The 18,800-nt window shown below is 35.7% G+C and overlaps 2 protein-coding genes across 2 annotated transcripts; both read left to right on the forward strand.

The window, feature by feature from the left end:
• Positions 1–8,908: 8,908 nt before the first annotated feature.
• On the forward strand, positions 8,909–11,739 carry LOC145011217 (proteasome subunit alpha type-4-like). Its single transcript, XM_078969877.1, has 2 exons — positions 8,909–9,014; positions 10,818–11,739. The coding sequence occupies exon 2, from the start codon at positions 10,818–10,820 to the stop codon at positions 11,565–11,567; it is 750 nt and encodes a 249-aa protein (XP_078826003.1). The 5' UTR covers positions 8,909–9,014; the 3' UTR covers positions 11,568–11,739.
• A 5,287-nt stretch (positions 11,740–17,026) lies between these two features.
• LOC145010108 (mannose/glucose-specific lectin-like) lies at positions 17,027–18,693 on the forward strand. Its single transcript, XM_078968689.1, has 4 exons — positions 17,027–17,035; positions 17,365–17,589; positions 17,682–18,131; positions 18,244–18,693. Exons 1-4 carry the CDS (start codon positions 17,027–17,029, stop codon positions 18,493–18,495), a joined length of 936 nt encoding a protein of 311 aa, XP_078824815.1. The 3' UTR covers positions 18,496–18,693.
• The last annotated feature ends 107 nt before the right edge of the window (positions 18,694–18,800 follow it).

Here is an 18,800-nt window from a genome sequence, read left to right on the forward strand (position 1 = left end):
GCACCGGATCCCATCAAAATTCCTCAGCCAAGGTGTTCGGACAAACATGATTCTAAGAGGAGTAAAGCTTAACGTCCATATGAAACCTACTCCTACCTACTGCCATAACTCCATCTCGGGAGCGTTAGCAGAAACACTAAGAATAGTACAGTAATGTGCAAAAATTTATATGTGTAAATATAAATTGTAAGGATGCACTTAAGACAATCATTTCCACTAACGAAGTCGTTTTTCAACATGAAACAGAACTATGTCTTCACCAAGAGGCAACAAACCCACTAGCAAGGCGCCAACACTGCAGATAGACGCTACTACTTTTCAGGCTGTAGTCACGGCAGCCGTGGCAGCCGTCATGGCGCAATTCAATACTAACAACGTCAGCAGGGGTGGAAGCGGTACTAACAATACAAATTGTGGTAACAATCAGGGACACCAATGGGTACCTACCAACAAAAATACCTCAAGCCACGAACCTACGAACAAGAAGAGAAAGTTTTGGGACATGAAAGAGCGCCACCAATCTAAAGGATACACTAAAAGACAACAACCTAGGGACGCCCCTACCATTACAACAGCAGTCATGACGCATGCCTCGACACTAGCCACGCGGTCTGCCACCCAAATGCCTGCCAGACCATATGAGGGATCACTCCCAAAGTGCAACAAATGTGGCTTTCATCACCATGGGGCTTGCCGGGAGATGCACTGTAAAAACTGCAACAGGAAAGGGCATACCGTCCGTTTCTGTAGGGCCTCAGCCCATCACCTCCCTTCAATCACCTGCACCAAGGTAGGCCCAGTATGCTACCTATGTAGTGAAACGGGACACTTCAAGAGAGAATGTCCAACTGAGAAGAACGACGAAGGAACAGGAGGAATGTGATGAACACACCAACAGGAGCAGCAAGGGAACCATGTTAGGACTTTTGTAATGTTCCCAACGACAAAACGTTTAAGTACTATATGTTTGTAATAAATTTGGTACGCTTACTAAAGTAACCTTCCTTCTAAAAAGTAGCTAAAACATTTTCTCTCTCATACAAATCAAATCAAAGACGTTCATATGTGACCTTAGGAGCATTACCTGTAAGTTGTGATGACCTTGTCCATACATCGGGGTTAATTTAAAATCAAAATACTTAAGTCTTGAAATAGATAATTCCATCCTGACTCCGATTCCATGTCTAGTATTAGGGGTTAAGTGGGGTTACCCACTCGACGATTGCACGATATCAATTTACATACGACGATCATATACCGCTCGATCGTGAGGAGACCTGTCAGGAATCATGATATCAAATATCATTACTGGCTATCGAAAACACACGCACTACCAATGCTAGACATTGTGGTATGAATCATCTACAATAATCATAACATCAAACAAAACGGAACACACAGAAAAGAAATACAGGACACTCTATCACTCTAGTGATCTCTTCCTTCGAATACAACTTATCTCATGTTATCTAAAAAGATAGTGTTGTCATATTCCAATTTTGATTGATATTGCCCTCGTCTTCCTGATTAAACGACTACAAAAGGGCCTTTCGCCTAACCCCTGAATATCGAAACTATCGTCTCTCATAAACATCCAGCACGGACCTTTGGGTCATCTCTCGCTGTGGAACTCCAAAACACGAACCAGAGGAGTGTCATACTTCCCGAAGCCTTATCACATGTATTTACAGGAGACCTTCGGGAATGTCACGCATGTATCAGACAAGATTCAAGCATAGAAGCTTGGGACAGATATGGTACGAGTCCTACCATGAGCTTCGGGCTAAGTTTGCCCAGAAGGACGAGTAAATGTCCTACCATTCAAAAAGTCCCAGTCGCGTAAACCAAACCCACATGCTTCCTACCGAGCTACAAGAGCTGTCACGTCAAACCTGTCGAACTACTCAACAATGAAATTGAAGAACCAAGCTTCTCACCCTGGAAAACTCTGGTCTTATTTGTCAAATAGAAAAGCAAATTGCTCATAATTCCGTCGATTTCAGAGGCCCCGACAACATCTCCAATAGAAACCTTTACTATCTGCCTTGCATAGACGTATAGGCTGACCAACCGCAGGGAACGAGGTACCCCTCAGGAATTGAACCTGAGATCTGAATATCACCAATCATGAGTATTGAAGAAGGATGTCCGAGAACAATCCTCCAATATCGATGCGGACGCTGAAAGTTCGTAGTGATACCCTCGGATAGGATCAAACCCACTCGAGACACATTGTCATTACTAAGGACCAGTTCATCATCGTCATTACAAAGGACTTACTTATCTACCCTTGTAATAAGAAGGAAACCAAGGAGAGCAGCTACAACAAACCACAAAAGCAATATGATCAGAGAAGTATTACTTGAAGTTCTCTAGATACAAGTTTTGGAATTGAGGAGTCCAATTCTCAAGACACATCATTATCAAGGTGGAAATTCATAAGGTCCCTTTCAATTGATCAAAACCGTTGAGAAACAGTCAGCACCGAAGGCGTTAGCAGGAATACGCCAAAATTCTGGGTCTCGCTGACCTACCATCTTAATTCCTCTTGGACTTCTCGTAAAATACGGACCCCCTCCCAACTTTGACCCTAAAGGGGGCAACCCGTGACGGGAAGAGAAACAAGAGGAAGAAACCTTTAGAACGCCAGTATAACCGACCAAATTCCTCTAGAAACACTCACTCTGGGAAAGCTTAGTACGCTTCGGAAAACATGGAAAGCCAATACCCAAGATAATTATGCCTTTCGAGATTCTGTCAGAATCTGCCCTATAACTCGCTACTTCAATCTACTCCCACGAGCTTGGTAAAATACATTCTACACGACACGTCCCGAACTTACGGAAGTATCTATCCGACGAGACTCTTGCAATTCCCCTCGACGAGATCGAGTTCCACAAGAGCCTCACCTTCGTGGAAGAACCATAGTGACCATGGACCGAGAGGTTAAGCGGACGAAACAACGCCACTTCCCATTAGTGAAAGTTCGCTGGAATACCAACCAAGGACCTAGAGTCACATGGGAGCGCGGTAGTCAGTCGATTAGGAAGTATCCTCACTTCTTGGCTCGATTGTTCATGCCTACTCCTTGTCTAAATTCAAATTTCGGGACGAAATTTCCTCTAACGGGGGGATAATGTGACAACTGTCAAATTTTGGTCAAGTCAAAGTCAACTAAAGTCAACAAGTCAAACCGTTTGACTCAATTTGCCCTTGGGTACTAGAATTTACATTGTGAAATTTCTACACAACTCTCTATTCTAATGAGAGATCATAAATCAAAAGTGCGAACATCTAGATCTCCTTAACCAAAAACTGTGGTACATGGCTAGCCAAACCGATAAAACAATGTTGAATACTCATCGGGAGTGTGTAAGATCCTTAAACAAGGCTTAATAGTGTTTACGGACCTTGCATTGCGAAGCCGGACACTCACACATGCCACACTCGAAACCTCTCTCAATCGTTTTCACTCTACCTCTCTCTATTTGAAATCTCTCTAAGTATGTGAAATCTCTCCCAAATCTCTCTAAGTATGTGAAACTTCTCCCAAAACTCTCTTTGTATGAGAAATCTCTCTAAGTATGTGAAATCTCTCCCAAACCTCTCTAAGTATGAGAAATCTCTCCCAAATCTCTCCAAGTATGTGAAATCTCTCTCGAATATCTCTCTGTATGAGAAATCTCTCCAAGAATGTCAAATCTCTCCCAAATCTCTCCAAGTATGTGAAACCTCTCTCAAATATCTCTTTGTATGAGAAATCTCTCCAAGAATGTCAAATCTCTCCCAAATCTCTCCAAGTATGTGAAATCTCTCCCAAATCTCTCTCAAAAGCTTCCCGTAACTTTTTAGAATCATTCGGGTCATTCCGACCCTTAACCGGGTCAAAAACGGCTTAAAACGGGGTAAAAACGAGAAAAATGGACCTTAGGAACCGAAACCCTCTTATAAGAGGCGAAGCTTCTTAGGACCCGAAGGTCCTCTTAGGGACCGAGAGCAAGAGGGTCGAACCCGAGAGTAGGGAACCGAACCCGAGAGCAAGGAACCGAACCCGAACCAGGAGGAACCGAACCTCGCTTAAAAGGAAGCACCCGAACCCGAAGGTACTGTTCACTACTGTTCATTCGGTCCATTTCGGGTCTGACTTCTCGCCTTTTACTCCGGACCGAACCCTCGCCTTCGCCTCTCGCTTCCTCGCCCTTCGTTTCCCTCTGTTCGTTTCCGGCTACAATCCTCAGCGTGGACCGAGTCTCGGCCTAGGGACCGAACCTCGGCCTAGGACCGAGAGGTCTCGCTGGGAACTCAATTTCTCCCGGTTTTCGCGTAGTTTTACGTTTAAGGCCCGTTTTTAATTATTTTAACGCGGGATTTTCACCCAAAATCATATTTTAACATAATAAACCCTAAATATTCACAATTTAATCATATTTTCATAAAAATCTTTATTTAAATAATAAACGCAAGTGGGTAAAGTACAAAGAGGTGGAGTGTTGACTTTGCTTTACTTTATGACACAAGCAACCACTCCCACACCCACTCTATGACCAACCACACCTCCCCACCTTACATAGGTCACATCAATATCCTTTCCACTCAATTATCACTCTTTCCCACATTTTTGAGAGCTGAATATTCATCATCTCTCCTCACTCCTCTCATTTGCTCTCATTTCACAAGAAGATCAAACTCTTTCCTCTCTCATTTTCTCTCTCTAGAAATTCGAGATTCAAGGGTTGATCTTGAGTTTTTCCTCCACATTTGGTAAGCATAATCCATTCTCTTTATGATTATCTCACTTATTTCCACTCAAATCATGGATATCTTACACAAACTCCATTATATTTGTGTTAGAGCTTCGAATCTTCAAGTGATTCTTCAAGTGTTCTTGGGTTGAACACTTCTCTTCTTCAACACTTATCTACTGAAATCACTCAAGGTGAGTTCATACCCCTACATTTTTATGTTTTCTCAAGTTTTCAGGGGGGGAATACAAGTTAAAACACTAAGAACATAACTAAATTTTTTTAACAGCCTTCATCAGAAAAGTTCAACTCCATTCACGGACTGTTTTGGGCATCTTAAACATTTTTGTTTTCAAAACTGTACAAGGTGAAAATAGTTCAAGTTCTTAGCTTTAAAATGGCTACTTGCACATCTCCATACGATTTTTCTACAATTTATGGTGATTTTTACAAAACTGCCTATCATTTCAAACAACAATCCGGACCAGTATGTGATTTTGGACTTATTCACCCAAGTTGTAGGTCGTTAAAAATCGTGATAAAAATTATGAGTAAACTAGACACATTTTTTGAACTCTCAGAATTTACGGATCTAGTTTTTGACTTTGTATGATTTTTCTATGATTTTTCCAAAACAGGGCAGAATGGCTAAAGTTAGCCAACAGCCTGTAAATATCATAACACTTTGTATTATGTTGAGCAAAGTGTATAATCATAAGTTCTAATTACTGAATGTGTTTCTTTGTTAGTTTATCATCATAAACTGAAACTAAGTCATTCATAATAAATATTATTCATTCATTTTAGAACACGTATATTAAACTATAAATGTATAGTTTGATAAATTCATAACACTAATACATTTCCATAAAAGAGTTCATACATGTTACATACATTTTAGATAAACTACAATAGGTATAGTTTATGATACATCACTCAACACACTCGTACAAAAATGGTACATTCATACAAGAAAGATTTATATTCACACACATTTCACGTAAACTTGTTAACATATAGTTTGATAAATTCATAACACTAATACATTTCCATAAAAGAGTTCATACATATTACATACATTTTAGATAAACTATAATAGGTATAGTTTATGATACATCACTCAACACACTCGTACAAAAAGGGTATATTCATACAAGAAAGATTTATATTGACACACATTTCACGTAAACTTGTTATCCTATATTGTGAGACTCTCTCTCTCTCTCTCTCTCTCTCCCCGTACGTCCGAGTGCGGGATATAATTCCTGGTAGTTATAATCAGAATCTCCTTGAGGGAGAACGTGATACTTGTATATAGATCTATATTGGGTTTGACACCCCACACCTTGCTGCTAGCTACAGTTGGACCTGCAGGTTTACGGGTGACAAATGTCATTTTAATTTTCGCGATGCCTGAGAACGTCGTGGTAGGTTCACATAGTCATAGTATGATTATAGCGACTCACATAGGGATATAACAATCCATAAGTTTACGGGATTTTATTTTTAAAACCTAAATGAGTTTTATGTTGATTTAAAATCACTTTTTATCTCTATGAGTACAGATAATTACTGTACACTTTTGGTTTTGGTAGTTACGACTACACATCATTTGAAACCACATTTATACTTTTAAGTATGGTCAATACTTGTTATTACTCGGTCCTCTAATTTAGGACTACATATATATAATGTATTAACAAACATGAGAACGTACAAAAATTTCATTTAATTCAAAAGCGTCCATGTCCATTTAAATACATAACATTTTCTACTAATAAGAAAGGTTACTTATACATTTTGGTCTTCAGTCATAAGACTACATTACACAGATTTTAAAGAAAATATCGGATTTTCTGGATACATACTCTAACGCTTTTACAAGGAAAACGATTTACTTTTCTAACGAAATCTCTTATGAACTCACCAACCTTTGTGTTGACACTTTTCAAAACTACTTGTATTCTCAGGAATTCAGTGAAAACAGGAAATCAACAACGTTTTGAGGATGAGACGATAAATCGTCAAACAGTTCATTTTGTATCATAATGTAATTGATGTGAATCATGTAAACATGTGCTTTGATGTAACGTTTTCAATTATATTTGTGTTGGTTGTATTTACTTTGAGCACTATTATACTCATTGTTGTGATACTCTACATGAAGTCATCCACCCCCGGACGTTTCCGCCATCCTTGGTTTGGGGGTGTGACAAAAACTCCCATCAAGCCTCCATTTTTATGATACTAAGGACCAAGGGACCTCAGATCTACCACTCCCACCTTCTAGAGCTGCTTAACTCACAAATGGAGGTCTAAAATCAACCAAAAGGGACAAGGTAGAAAACCCTAACTAAATCTAGAGGTTTAAGATGAAAGATCCAAGCTTTTTACCTCAAGAAGCTTTGCAAGATGACTATGATGCAGGATCTTGAAGAACCAACTCGTTCCAAGCTTGTTTAACCAACTCTTCTACTTGGAATGAATACTAAAAGAGTCACAAATGCACTTTTTAAAGCTCAAAATGGTCTCACAAGTTTCTCTGGAGTGTACGTAACGACGTTCTAAGGTGGTGGAGTCTCTTTAGGGTTAAGTCCAAGGGACTTAAGGTCGCTTAAATAGACCTCATGTCCGAAAATAAGGGTTTTGGACCCCTGCCATGTACGCCCACTGTACAGCTGGTACGCCCAACATACCTCCAGCTTCTCCGCGACCCACAATGCATAGTATGCTAAGCGTACACTTAAGTATGCCCAACGCACTTGAAGGACCAATCATGCTAAAAAGTAATTCTTGAGGGTTTCAAGGCATACCAGATTTAGGGTGTTACAAGACTGTGCGTTGATCTGATGGTAGTAAAATGAGTATGTTTTATCTATAGATGGGAAACAACTATTTGTGCTATTTTCTCCCTTTAGCAACACATTTGAACATAACCTTCATTGGAAATGAAGTTGGTTGGGATCACGAACAATGATACAAAATTACTATGTTTGGCATGCTTTTTCTATATAACAATATGTCCTCATAATGTGGCAGTGATCATGCTTTTCGTAAGTATATTTAATACACGAATTATTTATAGATTCGAAAAGGGAGAATTTCATATATATCATTGTTAAACAACAAACTATCATATTTGTCCAACTTAATTTCTTAATATCATATCCACCATTTATAAACCTTCAAAATATCATATCTGCGTAAATTTGATTTTTTTTACAATATTTTTAATAGTGTATAATCATTTTTATATCTTAGAATTAGTATAATATTTAGTTAAGCGTATAATAGGAATGTAAAACCTGTAAAGTTTTCAATATTGAACACGAACATATAAAAAGTTTCGAATCGAATCTCTTTAGAAGGAATATCTTTTATCACATGTTATCTTGTTTTGCTCTAGTCCTATATGAACTTTCATTATTGTCTTAGCTACACACTTCACATGTTTCGAATGAATTACATGGCATCATTAAATGATGTGATCATAGGATAAGAAGATCCACATATACCTTATGATTTATTTGACATTTTCTTTGTCCCGTTTTCACTAGTGTTCTTAACTATCCACATGTATCTAAAATATTTGACCATCACCAAAAAAATAAACTATAAATAAAAGGTATTTGTTTACCATAATACAAAACAAAATGTCTAATTTTTGGAGAGAGAGAGAGAGTGAGAGAGAGAGATTATTTAAGTCCAACAAGTTGGAGTTGAACTATTGATAGACTGTGCGTTGAACTATCGGTAGTAAAATAAATATGTTTTAGCTATAGATGAGATCATTTTTCTCCCTTTAACAAATTAAGTGAATATAGCCTTGGTGCGACGTGGAGTTTGTCGTGATCAAGAACAATGATACGAAATTAGTTCGATTTGACATGACTTTTTATCAAAGGTTTGTTCCCACGAAGATACATACTCATAGTGTGGTAGGGATCAAACTTTTTGTAAGTATATTTAATACATTAACTATTAACTGATTAGAAAAAGAAGCCTCAAACAACAAAGTTTGAAAACAAAAAGGAAAACTCTAGAACTATTTTGGGCACAAAGTGAAAATTGTATAAATTTAGGGTGCTTCGGCCAAAACCTAAAATAAAAAAAATAAAAAAAATAAAAAAGGAAAAACATAAAAGCGAAGAAAGCTTGGGGAACAATAAAAATTCGGACGTTTTGTTTATATATTCACCCCTCAGTAATCAGTATGCCAATTTCCGATTCTTCAGCTCAATTTAACTTTGCTTCTTCCAAATCCACGTTAAGGTCAGTTCTCGATCTCCTCTGTGTGATTATATATTCATCACACCTATTAATTATTGTTCACGATTTGCTTGCCGATTAGGAGTTTGGAGGAATGAATCGAATGGATATATTAGCCCTAAGTTCAACCACGAGTAATTTATTATGTTAATGCGATTGTTTAAGCTCCACCCTACACTTCTTCTACGACGCTTTGAATGTATTCTGGAATTTTATTCAAAACCCTAATTTTTTATATACGTTTGGTGGATTACTGGATTTGCAATTAGTTTAATGTAGGTTTAGTCTCGTTTGGTATTTGTTGGAAACTTCAGGTAAGATGTCATAAGAACATCAACCTGTATATTTGTTTTATTAGAGTTTGATTTCTTGAAAAATTGGCGTTCCTTCTTAAATTACGTTAGTTGAAGATTCATTATCACGTACATGTAGAAGAGGGGTTCATGTCTATCAGTCTATGTATGGAACTTGGTTAGGGATTTATGCCATTTGAAAGTTTTCTCAAGATTTTGTAAACCAACAAGATATTCACATAGCAATTTCAATAATTTCGTTTAATCACAGTTCATTAGACTGCTAGAAGCCTATGTAGTCAATTATAACAGAAGGCATACATATTCTAGACATTTGGAATAGTCCTCTTTTTGGCCTTTTATTATTTATGATTGAAATGGATGATAGTGAAGGTAGAGGATGAGTTGGATGATGAAATTAGTCAATAAGGTTTAAGTCCTGTTTCTTATTTATCATTAAGTGTAGTCTGGATAACAACTTAAAGGGGGAATGTCTTTTTTTACCTGATTCTGTTTATTAAGTCATTCTATCTACATTAAGTTACTAAGAAACACAGACTCTTTCTTGCTTATTATTTATATGTAGATTTGTGTTGCTCTTTGTTATGCTTTTGCATTCTTTCTATTTCTTAAATTTCTGAGACAACTTTCAAATTTGACACATTCTATTTTACATTGTACCAATGAACTATTCTTTTTATAGGGCTAAATGCAAGAAATAGCAGCTTATTTCCATTTATTTGTTTATTACAGCATCCTACTTTCATTTAAAAGTACAATGTTGTAATAAAAATAAATGAAAGTAAGATGCTATAATAAACAAATAAATTGACTTCGTTGTTCTTTCTTGCATTTAACCATTTTCTATATGAGAGTGATTGAGTAAATTAAAATTCAGGTCCCTGTACTATAGTGCTTTTCACAAAATTTGCCCTGAACTTTTCTTTCTAATTTTATCATTCCTGTGTTTTCATTTTGTTTTGGATATGATCCTCAACGCATAAGTCATGAAGCATGACCATTTCTCCCCCTTAGATACTACAATAAACAAAATAAGTTACAATTTTGGTCCCTTTGCCATAGTGGTTTTTACAGATTTGGTCCCCGACAGATTTATCTCACTTTTAAGCTCTCCTTGGTTTCATTTTGTTTTGAATATGGTCCCTAACACATAATAAAATGACTGTTTTGCCCCTTAGATGCTACAACAACCAAAATAAGTTACAACTTTGGTCCCTGTTCATATTGGTTCTTACAGATTTAGTCCCCAAATGATTTATCTCACATTCAAGCTCCCTTTGGTTTCATTTTGTTTTAAACATTGTCCTCAACACATAATAAAATGACTGTTTTGCCCCTTAGATGCTACAACAACCAAAATAAGTTACAACTTTGGTCACCGTTCATATTGGTTCTTATAGATTTGGTCCCTGAAAGATTTATCTCAGTTTTTAAGCTCTCATGGTCCCTAACACATACCCATGTACTAAAATGACTATTTTACCCTTAACAGATGTCTCGAAGGTACGACAGCCGAACAACCATCTTCTCCCCGGAAGGCCGCCTCTACCAAGTGGAATACGCGATGGAAGCCATCGGAAACGCAGGCTCCGCCATCGGAATCCTGTCAAAAGACGGTGTCGTCCTCGTGGGAGAAAAAAAAGTAACCTCAAAACTCCTCCAAACCTCCACCTCCACCGAGAAAATGTACAAAATCGACGACCACGTCGCCTGTGCAGTCGCCGGAATCATGTCGGACGCCAACATCCTCATCAACACCGCCCGTGTTGCCGCCCAACGTTACACCTTCTCCTACCAAACCCCAATGCCAGTCGAACAGCTCGTCCAATCACTATGCGACACCAAACAAGGCTACACCCAATTTGGCGGACTCCGCCCTTTCGGGGTGTCGTTTCTGTTCGCGGGGTGGGATAAGAACTACGGGTTTCAGCTTTACATGAGTGACCCTAGCGGGAACTATGGCGGTTGGAAGGCGGCGGCGGTTGGGGCGAACAATCAGGCGGCTCAGTCCATGTTGAAGCAGGATTATAAGGAGGAGATTAGTCGGGAGGAGGCGGTGCAGCTGGCGCTTAAGGTGTTGAGTAAGACGATGGATAGTACGAGTTTGACGGCTGAGAAGTTGGAGTTGGCGGAGGTGTTTTTGGATGATGGTGGGAAGGTGAAGTATCAGGTTTGTTCGCCGGAAAATCTTGGGAAGATGTTGGTTAAGTATGGTGTCACTCAAGCTCCGGTGGATACTTAAAATTTGAGACACGTGGCATTGGGATTCTGTTCTTTGGTTGTAGACTTGTTTTGGATAATTATTTTTAATTAAGTTGGATGTTTGGTTATAAAGCTTATGGTAAGATGTTGAAACGAAAAAACTTTATGATTTGATGTTTTTATCGGTTTAATTATTTTGTTGGTTATGTTAATTTTTCTCTTGTAGATGTAATCTAGAAAAATGGGCTTTTTAAGTGTAGTAAAAAGGCGAAATGATTTTAATTGGTATAAAAACAACCACGTCGGCTTGTTAGGGGTCATGAAAAGGTATATGATTTAATTGCTATGAAAACAATTGGTTGCGTAAATGAACAAAAATTGTGTAACGACCATACAAATCACCTCTATGATGAAAAATCTAGCATTAGACTCCAATGTGTGTGTGTGTTTTTTTTTTTTTTTTTTTTTTTTTTTTTTTGACATTTGTGACTCTGCCGAAGGTATATTGCCACCCAATGTCTTTCACAAAAAGGAAAAATGTATATTGCTATTGATTATATTTACGTTGACACGGGCCTAATATTAGTAATAGCAACCTATTTGTGATTTTATTTATTTTTGTTTTTTTTTTTCTATCAATCGGGAGGTTGGGGGTGTGCAGTTCTATGTATTCAGGTAGTCTTGACTCTTGATCTTTACAATGAAGTGTTACATAATTTGAATTTCATATAAATTTACAATGAAGTGTTACATAATTTGAATTTCATATAAATTTAGCGTAAAATATGGGCTAAAGCCTAAATGCAAGAAATTGCAATGTACTTTTATTTAAATTAAAATTTAAAAGTATAAGACTTCACAAAAAATGATTTAAAATTTTTTTCACTACCCAAGTATATTTATATATTTAGGCAACTTACAATGTGTTTACTATAACACATATTAAAAGAAAAAACTTAAGAAATCTTCATAAAGAGTCCCAATATCTTGATCTAGTTTATGAAAAAGTCTTAAAATTTTTGTTAACAAAAAGGCTCGGATTACCGGATAAAAAATTCTAATCAACCCTTTTTTTCATCAATAACTATTTTTACCAGGTTACCTCTAGAAAAGTCATATTATTTTGGTTTAGTTTATGAAAAAAAATCCTAAAATTTTATTTTCCTCAACTTTTTTACTCTTTCACAAAATTTTTGGAAGTTCTTGGTTTTTTAAAAGTTGCATGGTTTTAACCATTTGTTACACTTCCAGAACCATTTTCTATGATGTAAATGGAAAAGGATATTGTCGACTTTCGTACAAACTAGGTCGAGAGCAAATCCATCATTACATCACTTGACATGGTATAAAATCACAATGTACATACCATCTAAAACACAACTTCATTTTAAACTGTTTGGTGCAAAGCTTTCCATGGAGTATGACTGGATGGCTTGGAATACCCATTTATACATGTAGCTAAAATTGATGTAAAGTTTTCCATAGAGGATGACTTGATAAATTGGAATACTCATTTATACATATTGCTAACATACCTTATGACTTAAGTAGGTTGTAGCTTCTCTATATAACGTAGTCATATTCAGCTATAGAGTAGAGCTCCCATTTGTATGATCCTTATTGCTTTATTGCTTAGATAGTAGATTGAATAGATTCATTACATATTAGATTTGATATTCCGTGTGTTAAATTAGGGCTCTCTCTCTCTCTCTCTCTCTCTCTCTCTCTCTCTCTCTCTCTCTCTCTCTCTCTCTCTCTCTCTCTCTCCTTAATAATTGGTATTAGAAACATGCCTTGAAGATCCAAGTGATTGGTTCAAGGAACAATATAAATTTGACGACTTTTGTGCATAATCATTTCAAAATTCGATAATTTTTCCTTGAGTCTCAAAATTTTCTTAGAATCGTGTTCTTATTGTTGATATATTGTTCATCGTATTTGTTTTGGATGAAAGTCACTATTCAATCATAATGGTTAGCCCAAAAATCAATCTAATTCTTTTGATCCAATTCTTTCTTTTGATTTAGCCTGATAGTTTGATATGCCGCTATTCTTCAAAAGCCTAATTTCAGGCCCTAAATCAAATTAAATCTGTTAGTTGGTTGTTTTTGTTTCAACGTCAAATTGGTTCATTTCTTCACATCTAGGATTTAATCCGGACTACATGATAATTTTGTAATATTGATTGTAAAATTCAATTCAATTCGTGATGATTTTTCAATTTTCTGGATTATTTTGTTAGAAGACTTGATTGGTTCATCTCATTTTTTTGTTTCTCTCCATCGAATCACTATCAAAAGTCAATCTTGATTTGCTTTTAATATCTTAGTGTTCTTTGATGTTAATCGATGAGTTTAAGCTTAAATAATTTTGGACAAAAATTGATTGATACTGGGATTTAATAGAAGATTGATTGAAAAGAATTGTTGAAGAAAAACTAATGTTAAAGAGCATTGTTTAAATAATTTGGGATCTGATTCGGTTGTTACGATCATGATGTTTTGGAGCTAAACAATTTAAATTTATTGAAATGTGAAGTAACTTTGATCTATGGAAGAACTATTTATATATGCTTAAGATTGAAGGATAAAACTTAGGCTCTTCTCTAGAATCTATATAGCCTCACCTAAACCTACTATTGTATTGATTAGTTTGTCATCGGTTAATGGTTTCTTATATGGTTTTTTATATGAACGTAATAATTGGTTTTCCTTTAACATACTTTTATATAGATTGTAATATAGTGTCCAACACATAATTTGAATATCTTATAATACTTGTAACATATATTATATGAGAAATGGATTATATGAACAATGATGAGTTCAAAATGATGTCAATACCATTGTTTTATGGCAAATAATTGGTTATAGAGGACTTTGATCCTTATTTTATGGAGTATAATGCATTTATTCCCATTCATAACTTGAACCAACAAAATTTTAGATTTTTATTGAAATAGTAAAAGAGTTGAAGTAAAAAAATAGGAATTTTTCATAATTTGGATCAAAATAATGAGATTTTTCTGGAGGTAATTAACCGGGTAAAATATACTTTACAAGTAAAAACGGTTGATTTGATTTTTTTTTTTTCCGTTAACGAAATAAAATTTGAGATTTTTTCATAAGCTAGAGCAAAATATTATGATTTTTTTGGAGACTTCCCACAAAATTTATACGAATGATTTAACTTTAATTTGGTAGATTTTTCATTGTCCATCGATATAATGCTATAATGGGAAATGATGAAAGTAAAACTTTTTAAAAGAAAGTAAAACTGATCCATTGTTTTACATCGGTCAATCTGATCAACAGATAAATATAACACTATTGATAAAGGTTATTGATAAGTCCCGAGATGGGAAGCAAATTTCTTGTCCATTGGCAGTAGAGTCACTTATCAATCCGTACACATATCTCTCCCTTTCTTGTTCATTTTTTCAACATCCTTGAAGGTATTAGACAAAATGTCTTTTGGGTTGTTGAAGATCATAGTAAAAATTGTGTGTTGGATTAAATGAAGCATTGATTTTGGCAAAAAATAATGATGGATGGTCGCACATTGGTAGCCTTATTGGAGCAAACAATTTTGTGTATGATTTCATTTGAATTGTCAAGGGCCAACATCCACCTATCAGGTTGGTTAGAAAAAATGGCCCAAGAAGTTCTTTTTCATAACTCTGTATGGGCCTACCCGAATATTAGGTTCTTGCACAATCACAACTCTATTAAGGGGACATATCACATATGGATACTTTGTGGAATCATACTCATGCATGCATGGGACAATTTTCAGGATCTATATTTAACCTTCCAATGCAATAGTCTAGCGAAGAAAGCCTTTGATGTTGTCATTGGGTGTTGTTTATGGGCCATCTGTCATCTCGTGGTTCCCTTTTAAATGAAAGCATCTATTTTGGGTATTCCATCATGTATCAATTATAAAATTTACATAGCACAAATATAAATATCAAAATCACCAGGCCGGTCCTAAAAACATAAATATATTCAAAGGCTCAACAACAAAAAAATGGTCCTTATCTTTATGATATTTTTTTATTTTTAAACAAAAATATATAATGAAAAAAATTGGGCCCGGTGTAGCTGCACACTTTGCCCTTCCTCAACAGTACCCATGAAAATCACATGTACGACGATGTTCAATAAAACCAAAATCGAGTTATGATTATGAATCGTTAGCACATTCATACTCCATTTTAATGCATGGCTTCATCTAATTGCATGAAAGAAATCAACAATTATTCAAAAATTCTAGTATATCTCTCCCTCTTCATTGTTTATTATTGAAGTTCTAGACATATCTTTATTGCATGAAATATGCAAGGACGATTAACATTTTAAACTTTTGGTTAATTTTGATATAAACCATTAATTTATTTTAAACAATGAACTTAACGAAAACATGGTTGCTTTAATCTATTTCCATCTTAATTAATGATTTTAAATAACTAGAGTAAATTATAGAAATGGTCTATGTGCTTATGCTTATATAATATTTTGAAATCAAGTTGTTTCAATTGTAACCCTCGTAGTCCCTAAATCATCTTTTTTGTCGCTGTTTTGGTCCCTGAACCTAACAGGCGTTTAAATTTGGAAGTTAAAACCAAATAAAATTACTTTTATACCCCTGATTTTATATATTAATTATCCGTTATTAATTTTATTAATATTAAATGTTTGATCCTACAAGACCCATCGCCACGTACACCTCCACATCTATATACCCCTGATTTTATATATTAATTATCCGTTATTAATTTTATTAATATTAAATGTTTGATCCTACAAGACCCATCGCCACGTACACCTCCACATCTATAACCAGTGTTGTAAAACTTGGCCTACTCGGCCGACTACTTGGTCGATTACTCGGAATCGACCCTCCACCGAGGCGAGTAATGTGAACTCGGCAAAAAAAATTGGATTAAGTCAAACTCGGTAAAAAATCGGTCAAAAGTCGGTCAACATCTCTCTAACTCGGGCCTACTCGGTATTACTCGGGTCTACTCGGTCAAACTCGGCCAACTCGGTCAAAGGGTCAAAAATGTCATAAAAAGAGAAAAACATCAAGAATTTCAAGATTAATATGTATAATACACTTAATGATTTATTATTGAACACACACATGTGATTAATACTACATATATATCTTAAATTTTCAGTAATTATTCACGAAGTGAGACAATTGTGTGTATTTTCAGTTTTGATGTATTCACATGTATCTAATTTTATTATATATTTCAATCAAATTATGATTTAACTTATGATTTTGACATATATAATTTTCCTAAAAATATTTCTACATGAATTACTGAATCTGAGTACTCCCAAGTACTCCCGAGTACTCGCTACTCCCCAATCGGCCGAGCAGGTACTGAGTAGTGAGTTCTACAACCTTGTGTATAACCACCACTTGTCATATTCTTGTAGAAACCCATTTCTGTTTTCTTTTTGGTCCAAATCCAAGAAATGTACAATGATGTATGATGTAATAATCAACTATACCTTTTAAATTTTAAAATAAATATAAAAGTAAGGGTAGTACAGGAATTTCACATGGTTTTAACGGCCTAAACTAGACTCCGTCAACCCAGATAGGTGACAAAAATATTTTAGGGACGATTAGGGTTAAAATTAAAAAACTGGCGTTGATTCAAAAAAACCATATAACCACGGGGACAATTTATGTAATTTGATTAAATAGTTATGGTTGACATGTATTTAAGGACCCATTGGTCATTCATTTGACAGACACATTGAGAGGAGCTTGTTCCTTATTGCATTTTAGTTATATACTTACTGTGTTTCTCATGGAAGGGGTGCAAAGTAGCAGGATGTATTCGAGTTGGAAAATGGGGGAAAAAAAGTGGAGGTCCTCAGAATGAGTGGTCTTTTGCACTTGAGAAAGATCATAAATTGGTGAAGATAACCATTGACCATGGTGAACTAATATACTCTCTCATGTTCACAGCTAAATGTGGAGGTGTTTTGCATAATTCCAACAAGTTTGGTGGTTGGAATGGTGGAGACACAGTTTCTGAGGTGAGTTGATCTTTTATTCTCTTTACTCCACTAATCATTAATCAATATGTTGCGATATTTTTATTAATCAACATTCTCGGTGGATTAATCAGATACACTTTGAGGGTGATGAGGAAATAACTGAGGTTGGTGGAGCCATTGGTAATCGAGGGGGTAATCAAGTAATTTCATTACTATCATTTAAAACAAACAAGAGGACATATGGACCTTTTGGTTGTGCAACTGAAAATGTTTTTTCTTTACCATGGCACAAAGGCTCATTAGTTGGGTTTTATGGGCTTGCTGGCTATTATATTGATAGCATTGGTGTGTATCTTAAAGCCTATGAGAATATCATACGGGTTGGAACATGGGGAAAAACTGAACCTGGAAGTCCACAAAATGTTTGGTCTTTCCAGCTTCAGAAAAATCATTATTTGAAGAAGATAATCATTGATCATGGTGATCTTATATACTCTCTCATGTTCACCACACAATGTGGAAGCTTAACACAAACTACTGAAACCTTTGGTGGCTGGAATGGTGGAGAGAGAATTTCTGAGGTAAACAATTCATAAGTATTTAATCTGCAAGTTTCTTTATAATGATTGATATAACATTTCTCTTAGTATCCTTAGTTATCTTTGACATGTTCAATTTGTCATTCATGGTTAGATAATATTTGAAAGGGATGAGGAAATAACTGGAATCTGCGGAACAAGTGCATTCTCAAGGGGAAGTGTTGATGGATTGTCTATAATATCATCAATATCATTCATCACAAACAAGAAAAATCATGGACCTTTTGGTAATGTAAGAGGAGCTCCTTTCCCTGTACCATTGGATGTTGGTTCTTTTGTCGGATTTTATGGGCTTGCTGGCTATTATATCGATAGCATTGGTGTGTATTTGAAAGCCTACAAGTGAGATAAGGACCAAATAACCTTTGAAATATGTATGTACTATGAAATAAGGAACATATAACCCCTTGAGGTTATCATGTCTATTCGAAGGTTACTGGCTATTACTACGTTTGTTATGTTTCTTTGTGTATTATTGTCCGGAAAGGATACCATGTACTGGTCATGATGATATCATATGCTCTATCATGTTATTTCAAATAAATATATGCAAATAAATTATCTATGAAGGATGCTTACATCAAGACCCAATTCAGATTATGCTACCACTTTGGTTTCCTTATATCATTGGTTTCAATATAGTTTTTTTCG

This window comes from Lactuca saligna, chromosome 8 (genome assembly GCF_052625555.1).
Source record: "Lactuca saligna cultivar CGN05327 chromosome 8, ASM5262555v1, whole genome shotgun sequence".
NCBI lineage: Eukaryota > Viridiplantae > Streptophyta > Magnoliopsida > Asterales > Asteraceae > Lactuca > Lactuca saligna.

Excerpts from the sequence above, each read along its gene's own strand:
- LOC145011217 (XM_078969877.1), top strand. The coding sequence starts at position 10,818 with ATGTCTCGAAGGTACGACAGCCGAACAACCATCTTCTCCCCGGAAGGC.
- LOC145010108 (XM_078968689.1), top strand. Across the intron at positions 17,590-17,681 it reads GTGGAGACACAGTTTCTGAG|ATACACTTTGAGGGTGATGA; the intron begins GTGAGTTGATCT and ends TGGATTAATCAG. Across the intron at positions 18,132-18,243 it reads GTGGAGAGAGAATTTCTGAG|ATAATATTTGAAAGGGATGA; the intron begins GTAAACAATTCA and ends ATTCATGGTTAG.